The sequence below is a fragment of the Asterias amurensis genome, chromosome 10 (assembly GCF_032118995.1).
Source record: "Asterias amurensis chromosome 10, ASM3211899v1".
Classification (NCBI taxonomy): Eukaryota; Metazoa; Echinodermata; class Asteroidea; order Forcipulatida; family Asteriidae; genus Asterias; species Asterias amurensis.
This window is the reverse complement of record NC_092657.1, coordinates 21358739-21376423: the sequence shown is the minus strand read 5'-3', so window position 1 is coordinate 21376423 and position 17685 is coordinate 21358739. Positions and strand designations below refer to the sequence as shown.

At 38.0% G+C, this 17685-nt stretch overlaps 1 protein-coding gene across 2 annotated transcripts in view; it reads right to left on the bottom strand.

Annotated features, from left to right (window-relative positions):
- Positions 1–671: 671 nt before the first annotated feature.
- The window catches only part of LOC139943264 (monocarboxylate transporter 12-like), a 60381-nt gene continuing 43367 nt past the window's right edge, over positions 672–17685 (bottom strand). Inside the window, exons 3-6 of one of the 2 annotated variants that reach the window (XM_071940090.1) lie at positions 3703–3960; positions 2554–2697; positions 1327–2170; positions 672–824 (exon numbers count right to left, since the gene is read on the bottom strand). In XM_071940090.1, coding sequence (XP_071796191.1) covers positions 746–824; positions 1327–2170; positions 2554–2697; positions 3703–3934 — 1299 coding nt within the window. In that variant the 5' untranslated portion in view covers positions 3935–3960 and the 3' untranslated portion in view covers positions 672–745. Of the gene's footprint in view, positions 825–1326; positions 2171–2553; positions 2698–3702; positions 4096–17685 lie in introns of those variants that run through there. The other variant, XM_071940089.1, reaches the window with a different exon arrangement.

Here is a 17685-nt window from a genome sequence, read left to right as displayed (position 1 = left end):
TTGCATTTTTGCGGACTTTGCCCACGATTTGGGGTACAAAAAAGTGCTTTCAAAATTACGGTATCTATATACGTTGATTTCCATAAAGATGCTGTCCGTCTATAGACGATGTGACCTATGTTTACATTCAAACCGCCCTCTGTTGACAAAACACTGTATACGTCATGTTTCGCCGGGCTAAAACACATGTAGTAGTGATAAGATTGCATACTCGTCTAGCTTGCTGCCAAAACACAAAGGTTTTGCCCGGCGGTGCACGCGAATCATGTTATGGTTTTTGAGTGACGTCAGAGGTCACATCGTCTATAGGTTTTTTGTGGGTGCGTTCGTTTAGCTTCCCTGGGTCGACCTTGGTGTGTGGTGGTTTTTTTTTTTGAGGACGAACGTGAGTGATTATCTGCAAAAGTTCGTTCTTGAAAAAAAAAAAAAAAAAACACACACCAGGGTCGACCCAGGGAAGCTAAACGAACGCACCCATAGTCTGTATTGGCAACCCTCTGGTCCCGCATGATATAAAAAACAATGTTCATAGTGTACATTCTATTAGCTTCCCCGGGTCGACCCCGGTGTGTGGCGTTTTCTTTTTCCAGGACGAACGTGTGCAGATAATTACCCACATTCGTCCTGGGAAAAAAAAATGCCACACACTGGGGTCGACCCAGGGAAGCTAAACGAACGCACCCTTTATAGTGATGACCCAGATGAACTTGGACGACGTCTTTGCCTCCAGTGCAACCACAGTACATCAACAACAGTCATTGATTGTAAGCCAGCCATAATACTGAAAGCTACGGTATAGTCTCCAATCGTGTCGTAAATCAATCCTGTTGGGCAAAAAACAAATAATTGTTTCGTATAATAATGTTAAAGACTTGTATTGCGCACATTCCAACACTTTTACCATCCCAACAAGGTACTCAAGGAGCTTGGAATAATACTGTAGCAGAATAATGTTGTTGATGGTATGAATTCTGAGACCCCATTTTGTAGCACCAATAAGGGTTTACAAGGTGCTACGGCGCATACAGCAGCCACAGCAAGGAACACTGGCCCAAACACCTTCTCTTTTCAATAAGTGCACTGGGTTCTTTTACATGCGTTACACAACACATGGGACCAACGGCTTTACGCCCATCCGAAGGTTGAAGCAATGGTTAAGGACACAAGTGTCACGATTGGGGGATTTCGAACCCACACTCTGCTGACCAGAGTACGGATTATCAGCACATCCCATGGAAATAACTGGGTTTGTATGACTAGTGTTTGTCTGTATAATGACAGGAGCGAAAACAAATGCTGCTACATTTGTAATGACCATAAACTCACCCTGGAATATAGAGAAGAAGTATCATTGCAGCACCAGACGAGAATCCAGTCCATCCCATGACATATCCCATCTGATCTTTGCCGAATACCTCCTTAATAACAACATCTATGAGTATCGAAGACATCCCAAGAGCATTTCCAAGCATGAAAGTATTTGCAACAATCGTCCAATAAGACATCAGCCAAGGATCAAGAGCATAATAGATGGCATTTATAAGGAGAGCTCCAGCAAGCCATATACAGTAGCTGGACAACTTAACAGTCTGAACCAACGGACCAATCACAACGCAAACCACTGTTCTACCTATCCCATACGCTACAATGAATTGGGATGCATCTTCTAATGTGAATTCTTTATACACCGTTGCGTACTGTACGTAGTATATCAACCAAGCAGTGTTTGTAAGCCTCCAGACAATGACCAAGAACACCACTAGCCAGAATGATAAGGATGAGAATAAACCAAGCTGGAATGTATCTCTAGTGAATGAGTAAATTGTGGTAAAACAAGAACAGCCACAGCGGTTGCTTGGTGCCACTTTGTCTTCCCCTGTCTCTTGCTCCTCGTCTGTGTGAGCTGCCTCATAACCATCTTGACTCCTACTAGCTGCAGGTGGTTTCATCAGAGCTCCACATACAGCGAGATGTAATAACAATCCTCCAAGAAGTAGCATTGTTCCCCTCCAGCCGTAGACTTCTAGGAAGAGTTGTATCAAGGGCACAACAGCCACGAAGACCGATGAATTGCCTAAGTCAGCTACACCGTAAGCTGTTGTGATAGATTTACTAAAACAACCTCCAATCAAATGTTTTGTTATCACGAATGAGATGCCGATTGCTGGCCCTGTATAATAAAACATACATTGATTTTACAGCCGTGGTGAAAAAAAAAGAACATAGAAAACATACTCAACTTTACAAATATAATGTTTAAGACAGTGGACACTATTGGTAATAATTGTCAAAGACCAGTCTTCTCACTTGGTGTATCTCAACATATGCATAAAATAACAAACCTGTGAAATTTTGAGCTCAATTGGTCGTCGAAGTTGCGAGATAATAATGAAAGAAAAAACACCCTGGTCACACGAAGTTGTGTGCTTTCAGTTGCTTGATTTCATGACCTCAATATCTCCGGTAAGTAATTCTTATAATAGCGCCCTCACGCGGTCAAAAATACGGCCCATTAAACTGCAAAAGTAATCATCAAATTAGCAATTCAATTACCTGTTAATAAGGTTAGGATGAAGGTTATGATGTACAAACTTGGTAGAAACGACGCAGTTATCATGGAGATACCGGCAACTAATCCACTCACTGTCAACACAGTCCTTGCGCCAAATCTCTCCTTTAGTGGCGTTGCTAAGACACCTGTTAATCAAGAGCAAAGTTGTTAAAGAAAACGCGGTAAGGATGAAGGTGATGGCGACAAACTGGAGTCTATTCGAACTGCCTCTAGTTACCGGGCAACCTCGGTAGTCTAGTTGGTAAGACACTGCTCTAGAATTGCAAGGGTCGTGGGTTCGAATCCCACCCGAGTAACATGCCTGTGATATTTTTTTACAGGACTCGGGAAAGTACTGAGTATACAGTGCTAACACACATCGGTGTATGGGTAGAAACCAAAATTAATAAATTAATAAACTGGAGTCACTTTTGGTGATTGTTAAAGTGACCTGCACAACGATTTAAAAAAACGACCAGGCTAAACTTAAGAGAAAATGGTAAAGAAAACCCCAAGGAACACTTACACACGGAACAAACCTATGACATTTCGTTTTTTATTGTTATCGCCGAATAGGCAGTAGTTATGTCCACACAGGAACGATATTAAGGACGCTTGGTGGCAGCAGACTTACCAGGTAAAATCCATCGTTCTCGGTCATGTGCGCAGGCTCAGAACTACGTAAACAATGGAAATTTACCTGGTAAGTCTGCTGCCACCTAGCGTCCCAAAGTATCCTATTACCAATTTAGTTTCTCTTCATTAAAGTAAAAATTTGAAGGGAAGCTTTCCACTATCAGGATCTTCAAACCCTGTTAGTTTAATGTAAATCTGTGGACATTTTGAAAAAGTACCCGAATCCTTTAATTATGTTTTCCACAATTCAATGTACCATGTAGGAACTTCCATGAATGTACTAACATTAATATGAAGTTCATATTATTATTATTCTTCTTCATGTACTCGTATTTTCGATCCTAGCATTCTGGTCTTTTCGAAGGCTTAATGACAACACAACAAACATGGTGATGAACAGGTAACAGGTACATTAAAATATATCTTACAATTTTTGTAAACGATCTTTAAGGCGTGTTCTTGAAAAACCCTAGGTCTTAGGTGTGGCCTTACCCCAATAAATCAATCGCACTTACCTGAGAAACTTATCCCCGCACTTACAAAAGCAACCATCCAGCCAATTAACCAAGTCGAAGTGACGAACTGTTCTTGTAGGGAAGGTAACATCATACCCAGGCCTTTTACTAGAACAGCTACCGCCATCTTGGTTGTAAATAAACACAACACAGCAATCCAGCCTCGTAGACCACCATCACGAAAAGTATCAACTAAAGACTGCAAAACGCATCCGAAACAACCGGAACTCATTTTGGAACAAGCCTCATTCTATATGGCTTGATATAAAACAAACACAAAATCAGAAACGCAGTTTATGTTGGTCGTTGAAATAAACAAGAATCCAATATGACTGCCCCGTTAGATAGAGTACGTGTGTACACTGTGTACAACTCCAAATCCCTGTTCAATAACAAACCTTGTAAAGAGGTCATGCCAGGGTGCGCGTGCCGTGAATAGAGCATGCAGTGAGTGTATAGTATCTTTGGTGGAGTTTACGCAGTCTACCTGCAGTATACTTATTCCACATTGTTATTTATCTACAGAGATATGCGGCGTTGCGTGACCTCGGTTTGAATGCTAATTAGTCAAAAGGGCTTCTGGAATTCGGTCATTTTCAGCCTTTGCTGAAAAGTCTCAACCTTAATAATGTACCAGTAAATTGAAACGAAGAGCATATCTGTCGTTATGTATAAAAACACTCGGTGCAACTCCAATTTTAAAAAGAGAAATTTGTACGTAAAAAATGGCTTCAAAAACAGAGAAAACAAGTCACAAAAACACAGCAAATTTCATGTTATAATGTCGGCAACAGTCCCCAATTAGTATGTATGGATAGATTATTTCATATTCTACCTGGAAATGTTAAAAGCGAGACCGGATCGTTCCTAGTCCAGTCAGGATACAGCGATTTCCACCGTAATCCAAATCTCACATTACGAAAAAGTCAACTGTTAGACAGAATGGTTTTCTTGCACGGGTGATTGGCTGACGATGACATCATCGACTGAAGGCCGGTTTATAGTCGGTCGCGCGATGGTCGCGCGATGGAAATCTTGACGCGCGATCATAAAAAGACACAGTTTTCAGGCCTCAGTCTTAGGATTGCGCGCAAGATTTCCATCGGGCGACCATCGCGCGACCGACTATAAACCGGCCTGGATAGGGCAGCATGCTGTTTTTCGTTGACATGGTACCTTGACCACCAAGCCTAAGTTAGTCAATAACAAAAGCGCCCGTCTATACCATGGGCTGAAATAACAAAAGCGCCCGTCTATACCATTATAGACGGGCGCTTTTGTTATTGACTAACTTAGGCTTGGTGGTCAAGGTACCATGCCAACGAAAAACAGCATGCTGCCCTATGAATTCCTCCTTTTTGGTCACGTGATTATGGGTGATAAACGGACCCTAAATTCGACAGAGCCTAGTCGGAGATTTTGGGGTCTGGGAACCAGACTAGAAACCACGGGGCAAAAATAATGTGATTGTGACTGTGATTGACTCATGTATGATTTTCCTGACCCTCATCAGGCGAGAAATTCAAACGCTGTCAAACAATTTGATTCTGCAATGAAGATATTACGCGAGAATTGTGTGACGTAGAAACCAGTAATTCGCTCTTAAATTATGGGTGCGTTCGTTTAGCTTCCATGGGTCTACCCCGCGGTGCTCAACCGGTGAGCCCCTGACAAGAGCTAATCGAACGATCACACTCGCCATCTCGTGGTAACGGCATGCACCTCAGGTCACCCCCAAGTGACCCACTCCACAAGCAGGGCACTAGGGGCTGACCCAGGTGAGCCCCGTCAAAGCTAGTCGAACGTACCGGGGCAGACCGGGGTCGACCCAGGGAAGCTAAACGAACGCACCCATTAAATGTTAAATTTGCGTAGCGCCCTCTGTTGTCGGTATGTCACCGGTATGAAAAATACCCCCTCTAAAAATAGATTGTAGACTTACTTGGTTATAAATATTCATCTATGCAAACCACCCTAAAATCAAATCAGCTTTCACACCGTTGGTGGCGCACTATACTTCACCATCATTCATATTCTTGTAGAAGACGCGTAAACAGCTTTCCTTTCCTTCGTCTTCTACTTACAGGTAAAGATTTTCTATTTTCATATATTATGCTTCTAACTTTATTTCGTTTATTTATACAACATGTGACGAGAGCAAATGTATAATAAAGTTACTTTGTACATATTACTGTGACTTATCGTTAGTTTGTAGATAATAATTGTTTGCGAGATGTTTTCGTGTATATTGAGATATGCAGGAAAAGCATCCAAATTCAGTTTAATCTCGTTGTAAATAATGTTTAAGTAAGTATACAACACAGGTGTGATTATTTTAACGTCTGTCCATTTTGTTTATTTGGACTTACGATGTCTCTATCGTCGACTGAGTCACATAATTCAAGAAGGCGGCCGCCAGCAAGCTTTTGGCGGGAACCGTGCGCCATCTTGTTTTATTTGTTTTCTGCCTTAAGCAATACCTTTACCTTTTAACTTAATTGTTTTGTTTATTAAATCTAACTATATCCTAAAATATGCATTAGCATTTATTAATTAAAAAGTCATTCATATTCTTGTAGAAGACGCGTAAACAGCTGTCCTTTCCTTCGTCTTCTACTTACAGATTCAGAAAAAATATCGTGATAATAAGAACAACAAGCAGCCGTGTCCTCTATCCATTATTTGGCCTATTAAATACCGTGGGTCATAGGTATTTAGTTGTTATTTTCAGTGAGCGGTATACAATTGGTTGAATGAAATCATTCCAGATGAGCCAGTGTGGATTTATACTTTATTGGTTCAAAATCTTTGATCGTGGCTTTTTAATCGTCCTGTTAGCCACTACAAACAGCGCCCTCTTGTAATCAACCTCCGTCATTTAGCCTACGAGTTAGGGTACGTGATATAATAATAATTATGGGGTCGTTTTTTCGTTGCTGAGATGCAGAAGAATAAACACGATCTAATAAGACTTGAAATCAAGTCTAATGAGAATTGGAGTGAGTTTTAGTTAGTGACATCATATAATTTGAAAGTTCATTGACCGTTCAAATTTGCCTGTTCAAACGTATACAACCAGATCGCAATCACCCTATACTTGCCACCCTTTTGAAATTACTCTTGTTTACTACAAATTATTTAACTATTAAATGCGTTTATGTGACAGTAAGTTAAATTTGTCGATACCTATATTTCTTATCGAAATAATTGCCCCAAATGATGTGTAAATGTTGAACTTACGCTTTAAGATACCAACTTTTGTTTGTACCTAAACAATGTCACGAAAAAGATCATTTATATTCAATGTAAATGGTTCACTATTTTGTTAAGGTCGAAAGTATAAACACCTTAAAAATATGTTAACATCATTTTCATTTACAGCCAGAAGTTTTAATCAAAAAATGTGTAAATAAAAAATTTTCAGTTTGCAGTAAGGGAGCTATAACAAATAGAGTGAATAATAATTTGACAATAGTTTGTTGGAAGATTACAGACAAATGCTTGTAGTTGTGGTCTTTACAAATGATTAGTGGACCCCCAGAGAATTATTTTGTACTGTATATTATGTAAAATATTGTTTACCCTGTTGCAATAAGTATTATTAAAGCAGTTGTTATGTTTATGGTATGAATAAATAATAATTTTGTACTGTATTATGTCAAATATTGTTAACCCTGTTGCAATAAGTATTATTAAAGCAGTTGTTATGTTTATGGTATGAATAAATAATAATTTTGTACTGTATTATGTCAAATATTGTTAACCCTGTTGCAATAAGTATTATTAAAGCAGTTGTTATGTTTATGGTATGAATAAATAATAATTTTGTACTGTATTATGTCAAATATTGTTAACCCTGTTGCAATAAGTATTATTAAAGCAGTTGTTATGTTTATGGTATGAATAAATAATAATTTTGTACTGTATTATGTCAAATATTGTTAACCCTGTTGCAATAAGTATTATTAAAGCAGTTGTTATGTTTATGGTATGAATAAATAATAATTTTGTACTGTATTATGTCAAATATTGTTAACCCTGTTGCAATAAGAATTATTAAAGCAGTTGTTATGTTTATGGTATGAATAAATAATAATTTTGTACTGTATTATGTCAAATATTGTTAACCCTGTTGCAATAAGAATTATTAAAGCAGTTGTTATGTTTATGGTATGAATAAATAATAATTTTGCACTGTATTATGTCAAATATTGTTAACCCTGTTGCAATAAGAATTATTAAAGCAGTTGTTATGTTTATGGTATGAATAAATAATAATTTTGTACTGTATTATGTCAAATATTGTTAACCCTGTTGTAATAAGAATTATTAAAGCAGTTGTTATGTTTATGGTATGAATAAATAATAATTTTGCACTGTATTATTTCAAATATTGTTTACCCTGTTGCAATAAGAGTTATTAAAGCAGTTATTATATGTATGAATAAATAATAATTTTGTACTGTATTATGTCAAATATTGTTTACCCTGTTGCAACAAGTATTATTAAAGCAGTTGTTATGTTGTATGAATAAATAATCAATTTGTACTGTATTATGTCAAATATTGTTAACCCTGTTGCAATAAGAATTATTAAAGCAGTTGTTATGTTTATGGTATGAATAAATAATAATTTTGTACTGTATTATGTCAAATATTGTTAACCCTGTTGCAATAAGAATTATTAAAGCAGTTGTTATGTTTATGGTATGAATAAATAATAATTTTGCACTGTATTATTTCAAATATTGTTTACCCTGTTGCAATAAGAGTTATTAAAGCAGTTATTATATGTATGAATAAATAATAATTTTGTACTGTATTATGTCAAATATTGTTTACCCTGTTGCAACAAGTATTATTAAAGCAGTTGTTATGTTTATGGTATGAATAAATAATAATTTTGCACTGTATTATGTCAAATATTGTTTACCCTGTTGCAATAAGAATTGTTAAAGCAGTTATTATGTTGTATGAATAAATAATAAATTTGTACTGTATTATGTCAAATATTGTTAACCCTGTTGCAATAAGTATTATTAAAGCAGTTGTTATGTTTATGGTATGAATAAATAATAATTTTGTACTGTATTATGTCAAATATTTTGTTTACCCTGTTGCAATAAGTATTATTAAAGCAGTTATTATGTGTATGAATAAACAATTACTTTGTGCTGTATTATGTCAAACATGTTGTACAGGGCAAGAAGCCAATGCGCGAAATAAGACCCACAGTACCAAGCAAACTGCCGCGTGGAATGTTTTAAAGAGTGGTTTACTCTGGGGCTCAGTGGAAAACAAAAAATTGCTTCAATGTAAATTTGTGTCATAGCGTAAATTTGAACTACAGTTCTTCTGGTAATTTACTGAAAGAGTCTCGAAAAGTTCATATTTTTTTCCCAAAACTTAGAAAGGGTTCGGGTTAATAAGTAGAATCAAACCGTGAAGGTATTCGGACGATGATGGAGTAAACAATATGTTAAAGGCAGTGGACACTATTGGGAATTACTCAAAATAATTAATATCATAAAACCTTTCTTGATTACGAGTAATGGGGAGAGGTTGATAGTACAAAACATTGTGAGAAACAACTCCCTCTGAAGTGACGTAGTTTTCGAGAAAGAAGTAATTTTCCACGAGTTTGATTTCGAGACCTCAGATTTAGAATTTGAGGTCTCGAAATCAAGCATCCGAAAGCACACAACTTCGTGTGACCATGGTGCGACAAGGGTGTTTTTTTTTCATTCATTAATATCTCACAACTTTGACGACCGATTGAGCTTAAATTTTCACAGGTTTGTTATTTTATGCATATTATGTTGAGATACACCAACTGTGAAGACTATCTTTGACAATAACCAATAGTGTCCAGTGTCTTTAATCAGAACATCTGAAGTCATACTTCCAGGCTCGTGAATTACGCCGGAGTCTGCCATTGAACCTATACACTGTGTAAAAAATCCGTAAAATTTACGGTGCTTTACCTTGAAGCTAGGGTGCCAGGTAAATTGCCGTATATAATTTTAACGGTGGAAGTTATGCAAACTACCACTTCAAGGCACAATATTAACAAGACTAAAGCACCGTTAATTGTAAGGATTTTTATTTACATTGTACGTTAAAGTTCTGACGGTCACATGGAACATCTGAACCGTTGATCTCGCATTAATTTCTCAATCAAATTATACGTACACGTATACATATACAACGTTTAAATGATGTGTGTTGAATGATACCACTGGTTCTGTAAAACCAGTACATGTCTTTATCCTCGCAGATACAGACAGGGCACCAGTCTAGGTGTGAACTAGACTGGTCCCCTAACGACGAGAGGACTCGATGCAAGTCGTTAGACAGTGTCTAATATTGTCTGCCAGTGCTGCCTATTACAAGCGACAAGCATCACCAATACACTACACTCATCCTGCCTGCCGTGCATGTAACAGTCGCAGTGCGATAATACATTCATGCAACGGTCGTAGGTAGCGCGTGGCATGGTCGTGCTCTAACGACTGGAGTAGCTAGTTCCCATTTAAACTTGCCCGTCTAATGTTTGATAGCAGGTACAATGCAAGTGTACATTGCTAGATACAATTATTCAAGACGCTAATTGGGAGTGACTCAAACATTGGGACAATAATGTGTGTACCGTCCCCGCATCGTGAGAACGTTGGAAAGAAGTAGCAAGCGGCGAAAGAGACCTCGCAACATTTACCGACTTGATTCAAGACTATACCTTGAGGAGAATTAAGGGGCAAAGACTAAAACCCAGAAGAGACTATGTCATTTCAAAAAAGACGTTATTGTAAACTGTTTTAATAAACTGTTTAAAAACAGTTTGTTTAACAAGAGGAAGGATAGCGACGAGTTCTTAATTGGCCGTAAACCAGCAGGGTCGTTGCCGTCTAAAAAAGGTCGGAGCCGAAGGCGAGGGCATTTATCGCACGGCCACAACCCTGCAATGTTTTAAATGGCCGATTAGGAACGAGTCATTACTATTTTCGTCCCATTCAGGAATGCCATCCGGCGGTTAAAAATGAAGTAGGAAACTCTGTAAAAACCCGAACGTTTACCTTTGTGTACCCTAAGTACATTTTTATTTTCGGATAATGTTTTTGTGCGCGTAATGCATCCGTATACACGGTCTAAAATGGCGCGGCGAGATCGATCACTCCTGCGAACGAGGTTGTGGGCTAACCCGCACAAACGTATCCGAAAACAACCGGTTTTAAACAGCCCCACCAATAGAAGTAGCGAAACTGTCTGGGGTGTTTATGAATAAGTAGTTATGTTGTTATGGAAGAGTGTGAGGTAACACCATGTAATAACGATCTCTAAATGAGTTGGGGGTGGTTCTGAAAATAACCGTTGGATTAACTCGACGTTTCGATCAGTATGCTCTGATCGTCTTCTGGATAGTTATGTTGTGATGTACATGTCAAGAAGGCTAGTAAATATGTGAGAAGCCAATGCGCGAAATAAGACCAACAATACCATGTCAGCTATCATGTACAGTGTTAATATTATTATGGTTTACTCTTGGGCTCAATGGAGAAATATTAATTTAGCTTCAATGTAAATTTGTGTTATAGCGTGATACTGTCAAGACTAATGACTTTATAATTAATCGGTTCGTTCATTTAATTCCAGGTAAAAAGCCATCATAAACTAATTATGGTCGATCCTATACAAATACACTCACCATTAAAATTGCCCGTACCTGTTAACGAGAGGCACCTATTGTTCCCTAATGACTCGCGCTCCTGGAGCAGAATTAATTTGTTATCCAACGGCACCATTCATGAAAAGTACGATAACTCGAAGTGTATAACAAACCTTTACTTCTTTGTAAATTTGAAATACGGTTCTTCTAGTAATTGAATAATAATACGTAATAATATCGTAGTCTTATATAGCGCACGTATCTTCCGAGAAATGTACTCATAGGCCATGGGCCGAAGGGCAAAAAGTCCTCTAGAAATAGAAGAATGCTGCAGCCCCAGGGGTGAAGGGGAGATCTATACATCAAAATGTAGGGAATGGTGCCCTCTCCAAGAAAAAACAATGTTCTCATAAAAATATTGGTTCGCAAGCGAGAAATCCAAGATGGCGGCTAAAATTCAAGATGGCGGCTATTTATTTGTAGAAATGTCTAAGAAACACCCAAAATGAACAGCTATTATACAAAAAATTTGTCCTGTTGCATAAAAATTATGATCTGGAAGGATTTCACAAAACATGGAAAGTGCCCGTTTACAAAATGGCTGCCATTTCTTAGTTAAATAGCTCATTTTTAGCAAAAAGTCAGTAATTTACTATAAATACAGTCATTACATACACAACTTTTGCATGCAGTGATGAAATTTTGTTGAGCCGAGTATAAAGTCGTTAGTTTTCCCTAACTGGCATACATGAACTAGTTTTGTATGCTATGAAAAGCCAGAAAACCAGAAACTGGGGGGGGGGGGGATAATGTGCCCCCATTTAGCTCTGGTTAGCCACGCCCACAAAAAATCTCCAAAATTTCAAACATCACAATTACAAATGTACAAGTTTCCTGCAATATTATGAGGGGGGTAAATATTTTGTGAATTGCATATTTTTTACAGTATGTACAGGTTAATATGGATCATGGAAGTGGCTCCAGTGTCTGTGTCCCCCCCCCCCCCTCCCTGACAGAGACTTTTTAGAAGGAACCGCTGGCATCAATATGGAATGTTGGAATAAAGTGACGTTTCTCACTTTAATGATTTAGCTATTAAAGGGAAGGTCACATAGAAGTCATGGCTGACAAGAAAGAAAACCTGAACTAGCGCCCTGACTAGCCTACCACAATTTTAAAGGGCAAGTTTTTTCTCTAAGCCACCTACTATGTTTGGAAAAGAAGAGTGAAATCATACTGTGAACTATAGGGAAGACAGTGAAGCCACATAGACAGTTCTATTTGTAATTTTCACAAGACACAGGTGCGTCAAACAACTTTGTTAGTGTATGTAAAGGCCTTAAGACAAACATAAAAAGTAAAACCGGTACATACTCACAGTGTTTCAGATATCTGTAATAGTTAAGGCGCAATCATTGTAAAATGAAGAGCACTTTTATGGGACAGGCTACTCTGAAACTATTGGAGGCTTGTTTTTTGTTATAAACAAACATTTGGACTGGAGAGAGGGAAGGGCATTGGATAAGTGATGGGGGGGGGGGGGGGAGAAAGGTGTGGTGAGGAACAGCATACATCTTCCATGAAGTTTCCCATATGTATGGTATGCCTAGAAACATTCCAAGTAAGATGTTGTAGTTTCTCATAACGTGTGAAATGTCATATCTGTATTAAATAATAGTTATTATTACCTACAATTTAATGCCGGCACGTTATATGTTTGATGAGTGCAAGGCATTAGTTCTTATACAACGCTTCATTTATATGACTTGGGAGGTCAGATGGTTGAGTTTAATGGAGGGGGTAGGGGTTGGGGGGGGGGAACCCCTTTCACTTGAGTCTTGTTTCTCTATGTGTTTATTCAGTATTGCTAACTTCTTGAGCCAGTCTTTTTCTGTAGGGTCTGGCAATCTAGATCGTATTTTTGTTTTATGTAAATTGTAGGCCAGCAGTGGTGGGGCTGGGAAGAGTTTTTTGAGATTTATAAGCATTCCCTTCCAAGAGGTGTCAGTGTTTAAGGAGAGCCCATGGGGTGGAATGATGGATCTGTGCAAAGTATGGCAGGATGAAGATGAGTGGGGGATTAGATATATTCTGTTGTTTTAAATTCGGTGGGGCAGCCAACATTGAGTTCCGGTGGTCTTCGTTTACACCAAGTGTGAAGCGGGTTAATTCTCCGTGTTGTAGCCAGTTCTGACAGTTTAGTCTTGAAGAAATTAACCTTCTCCTCAAAGTCTTTTGAGTGTGTACATTTAACGTTTGTATCTTGTTGTTTCACCCTTAATAACGCTGCCAAATACTGATAGGGTGTGCTGAATCTCGAGCAAGATATTGGAATGTGTCTGCTTCTTGTGTAGCTACTCGAGTATCCAGTTTCCCTTCTTTTTGAAAACGTTCTCCTTTGTAAAGGACGAGGTCTAAAAAGGTAACTTGTTTTTCAGATATCTCCGAGATGAATAGATGTTGGATGCAAGTTGTTTAGCGTCCTAATGAAATCCTCCGCCCTGCTTCGGTTGCCATTGTAATGATTAGAACATCATCTCTATATCTCATGTAGGACACTATTTCGGGGTTGTTCGGGAGAAGAATTGTTTCTTTTTCGTATTTGAACAGAGTGATATCACACATTTCTGGACTGCATTCGCTACCCATTACTTTTTCGTATTTGAACAGAGTGATATCACACATTTCTGGACTGCATTCGCTACCCATTACCACGCCTATTGTTTGTTTATAGAATCTGTTATTAAACTCAAAGACATTTGCGCCATTGATTAGTTCCAAAAGACAACGTGCCTGTTTTTGTTTTTTTTTGTTTTTTTGTATAGCGTATAGCCCTGGGTTTCCTCGTCTAAACCATCACAAACTGAGTAGCCTCTTTTTGTGGACAGTTTGTAAACATTGAAACAATATCCAAGTTGATTAGGAGATAGTCTTTGTCCAATGTCAAAGTGTCAAGTTTTTGGAGAACCTGTGAAGAGTCTCGTGTGTATGTGCTTTGTTGCTTGACAATTGGAAGCAAGGAAAAATCCATGTATTTTGAAATTTGTTGAGTTGGGGCCCCGCAACCACTGATGGATCATCAGCAGTAGGTATAGGCGAGGTGTTTTAATTATCTGGTGGTTGTGGGGCCGGGGTCGAGAAACTTGAATATTTCCTTGGATATTATCCATTCTTTGAACAGATTAGTTACGGCCTGGTAGACCGCAGCTGTGATTTCACTTGTTAAATCCTCGTCAACCAACTTATAGTGCGGCCCAGACAGTTACCTAGTCCCCTCGTGTATATAGTCTGATTTATTGAGAACGCAAACACCCCTGGCTTTGTCAAATGATTTTATGGCAATTTTTGTTTAGTTTGACTTTGACGTCTGCTTTAGTCAATTTGTCGCACATTTTTAATTTTTGTTTTGGACAACTCCTCCAGTGTACCTTCAATGTACGATTCTAGGTATGTGTTAAAGGTGATTTGAAGATTCCGTATTGATGGCATTCGGAAGGGGTTTATATAGGCTCCGCCTTTGTTTCCCCGCCATTAAAATGCTTAGTCTCATTTTTCTGAAAAGCAGTTTCAAATGGCGTAGGATGGTATAGACCGTTTGGGGATGAAGTTCAAACCACGCAAAAATACGATTAGCTCAATATCTGTAAAATGTGTGTCTGACAGATTTTTTTACAAATTGCTGATTTGTTTTGCTTTTTGCTTAAGAATATCCAAGAAGATATAACCTCTCCATTCTCTCATTGGTTTTGGATATAAATGTTTCTGGAGAGGATAGATATAACATCTTCCTTCAACTGAAACCCATATCCAATACGCCTCCAGTAAAACGTTGGTGCATGTAGTACTATGTAACTAATACATACATGATGTTGTATCATACCCGTACAAATGTTTCTTTTCTAGGTCAAATTCCATGGCAGCTTTCTTCTCTAAACCATCTAACTCTTTCCATGTACTTACACATTCAATAACTTTATCCCAAGAAGACTCTTTAAATGCAATAACAGGTTCAAATTCGTCTTTTGTTACACGACAAACACCCACTGTAACCCCTTCATTGCATGCACTGTCTGACATCTGTGTTGTTCCACAAACAAACAAACAATCTCACACTCGTTCCCATGGGTAGTGAGTTTATGTGTACTAAAGTCCCATAGCACCATTTTCGTGATATTTGGGAACAAGGTTGTAACTCCAATAATTTGCCTAAAAAAGGGGCTTAGAAAATCGCTTTTTTTGAGGAGCCAAACCAAACTTTTAACTTGAACATTGTAAATTATTTATTATGAATACCTTCTCTATGTTATTATGACCTCAAACCTTCTTCACCCCTGACCCTGCAGCATTTTGACAGAATAAATGGCTTGGGCCCATGGCCTATCAAGGCGCTGAGTATATACAAACTCTCAGACAGATAGGTTATTGCAGTGATGGATTCTGAGACCCAATATCACCTTATAAGGTTTTACAAGGTGCTATGGCGCATACAACAGCCACAGCCAGGAACACCGGGGCGAACCCCTTCTCTTTTCGATAAGTGCACTGGGTTCTTTTACATGCGTTACACAACACATGGGACCAACGGCTTTACGTCCCATCCAAAAGACGAAGCAATATGGTTAAGTGTCTTGCTTAAAGGACACAAGTGTCACAGCTGGGGATTTACTGATTGAAAGAGTCTCGAAAAGTTCAGATCTTTTCGCAAAAAAATCATGGAAAGGGTTGGGTCAATAAGTAAAATAAAACCAATGAGGTATTCGGACCATGATGGAGTAAACAATATGGCAGCCAGAATATCTGACGTCATACTTCCAGGCTCGTGAATTTACCCCGCAGATGGCATTGAGCCTACGTTAAAATCCTGACGGTCAAATGGTACATATGTAGCGTTGATCTCGCATTCACTTTTCAATCAAATTATACGTACAAGTATGCAATATAGATCATCAGTGAAATGATGTATATCTACAGCAATACATTGTATCCAATGATATCACGGGTTCTGTAAAACCAGTACATGTCTTCATCCTCGCTGGTAAAGACAGGGGACCAGTCTAGGTGTAAACTAGACTGGTCCCCTATAGCAATAGGTGAACTATTGGTCATAATCAATGACGAGAGGACTTGATAATAGTCTAGACCAGATTTTAAGAAAGGGCTCTGTAAAGGGAGTGAGCGGCATTTTTGAGTAAAAGTTGGTAACCCATTCAACTAACCTAATTTTGGGGTGCTGAATCCGAAAATCTGGGATACCAAGCCGAATTTTTAGATTAAAGGTGTCTTACGAAAAAATAACCAAAAACAATTAAAAGTATAAATATGCAAAACATATCTGTATGTGTAAATCTATGTTACTAAAAAAATGAATCATTTAACATTCTTTGACCTTGTTTAGGGATAGCTGGATCCAACAAAATAAGTAATTTAAGTGTAAGCATTGATAAAAGGAGCATTTTTGTCAGAATATTTCAAAATACTTAGAGTGTGAAAATCAAGCATCACTTTAAAGTGTTTCAGTTTGATGTCACTTAAAGCCATTGGACCCTTTCGGTACAAAAACAAATTAAAAGTTCACAGATTTACAAATAACTTACAGGGTTTACATAAGGTAGTGGTGAAAGACTTCTCTTGAATATTGTTCCTTGAAATGCTTTTTTTTATGAAAAACATTAAAACAATATCAATTCTCGATAGCGAGAATTACGGATTTATTGAAAACACATGTCATGACACGGCGAAACGTGCGGAAACAAGAGTGGGTTTTCCCGTTATTTTCTCCCGACTCCGATGACCGATTGAGCCTAAATTCTCACAGGTTTGTTATTTTATACACAAGTTGTGATACACGAAGTGTGGGACTTGGACAAGACTGTTTACCGAAAGTGTATAATGGCTTTAAGTGTAAGCATCGATAAAAGGAGCATTTTTGTCAGAATAGTTCAAAATACTTAGAGTGTGAAAATCAAGCACCACTTTAAAGTGTTTCAGTTTGATGCCACTTAATATATCCCATAAAAAACCCAATGTATATAAACAAATGTTATGTAGTAATTGGGCTACCATCCATGTCCTTAAAGGGACATTTCAATGAAGGAAAATACAGAATGAATAGTACACAACACATTGCATTTCAACTGAATAATGACTTGAGAAAAAACACAAACCATCATGCAGTTGGACTATCCTTAACAGGAAAACTGATAAGCAGACATATAAAACAATGCCATACAATGTAAATATGAATTTCCTATGGGGAGATTCTTTTACATGACATTAAAAAATGTTTCGATGGAATCGACTCCAGGAACAAAGCAGTGTTT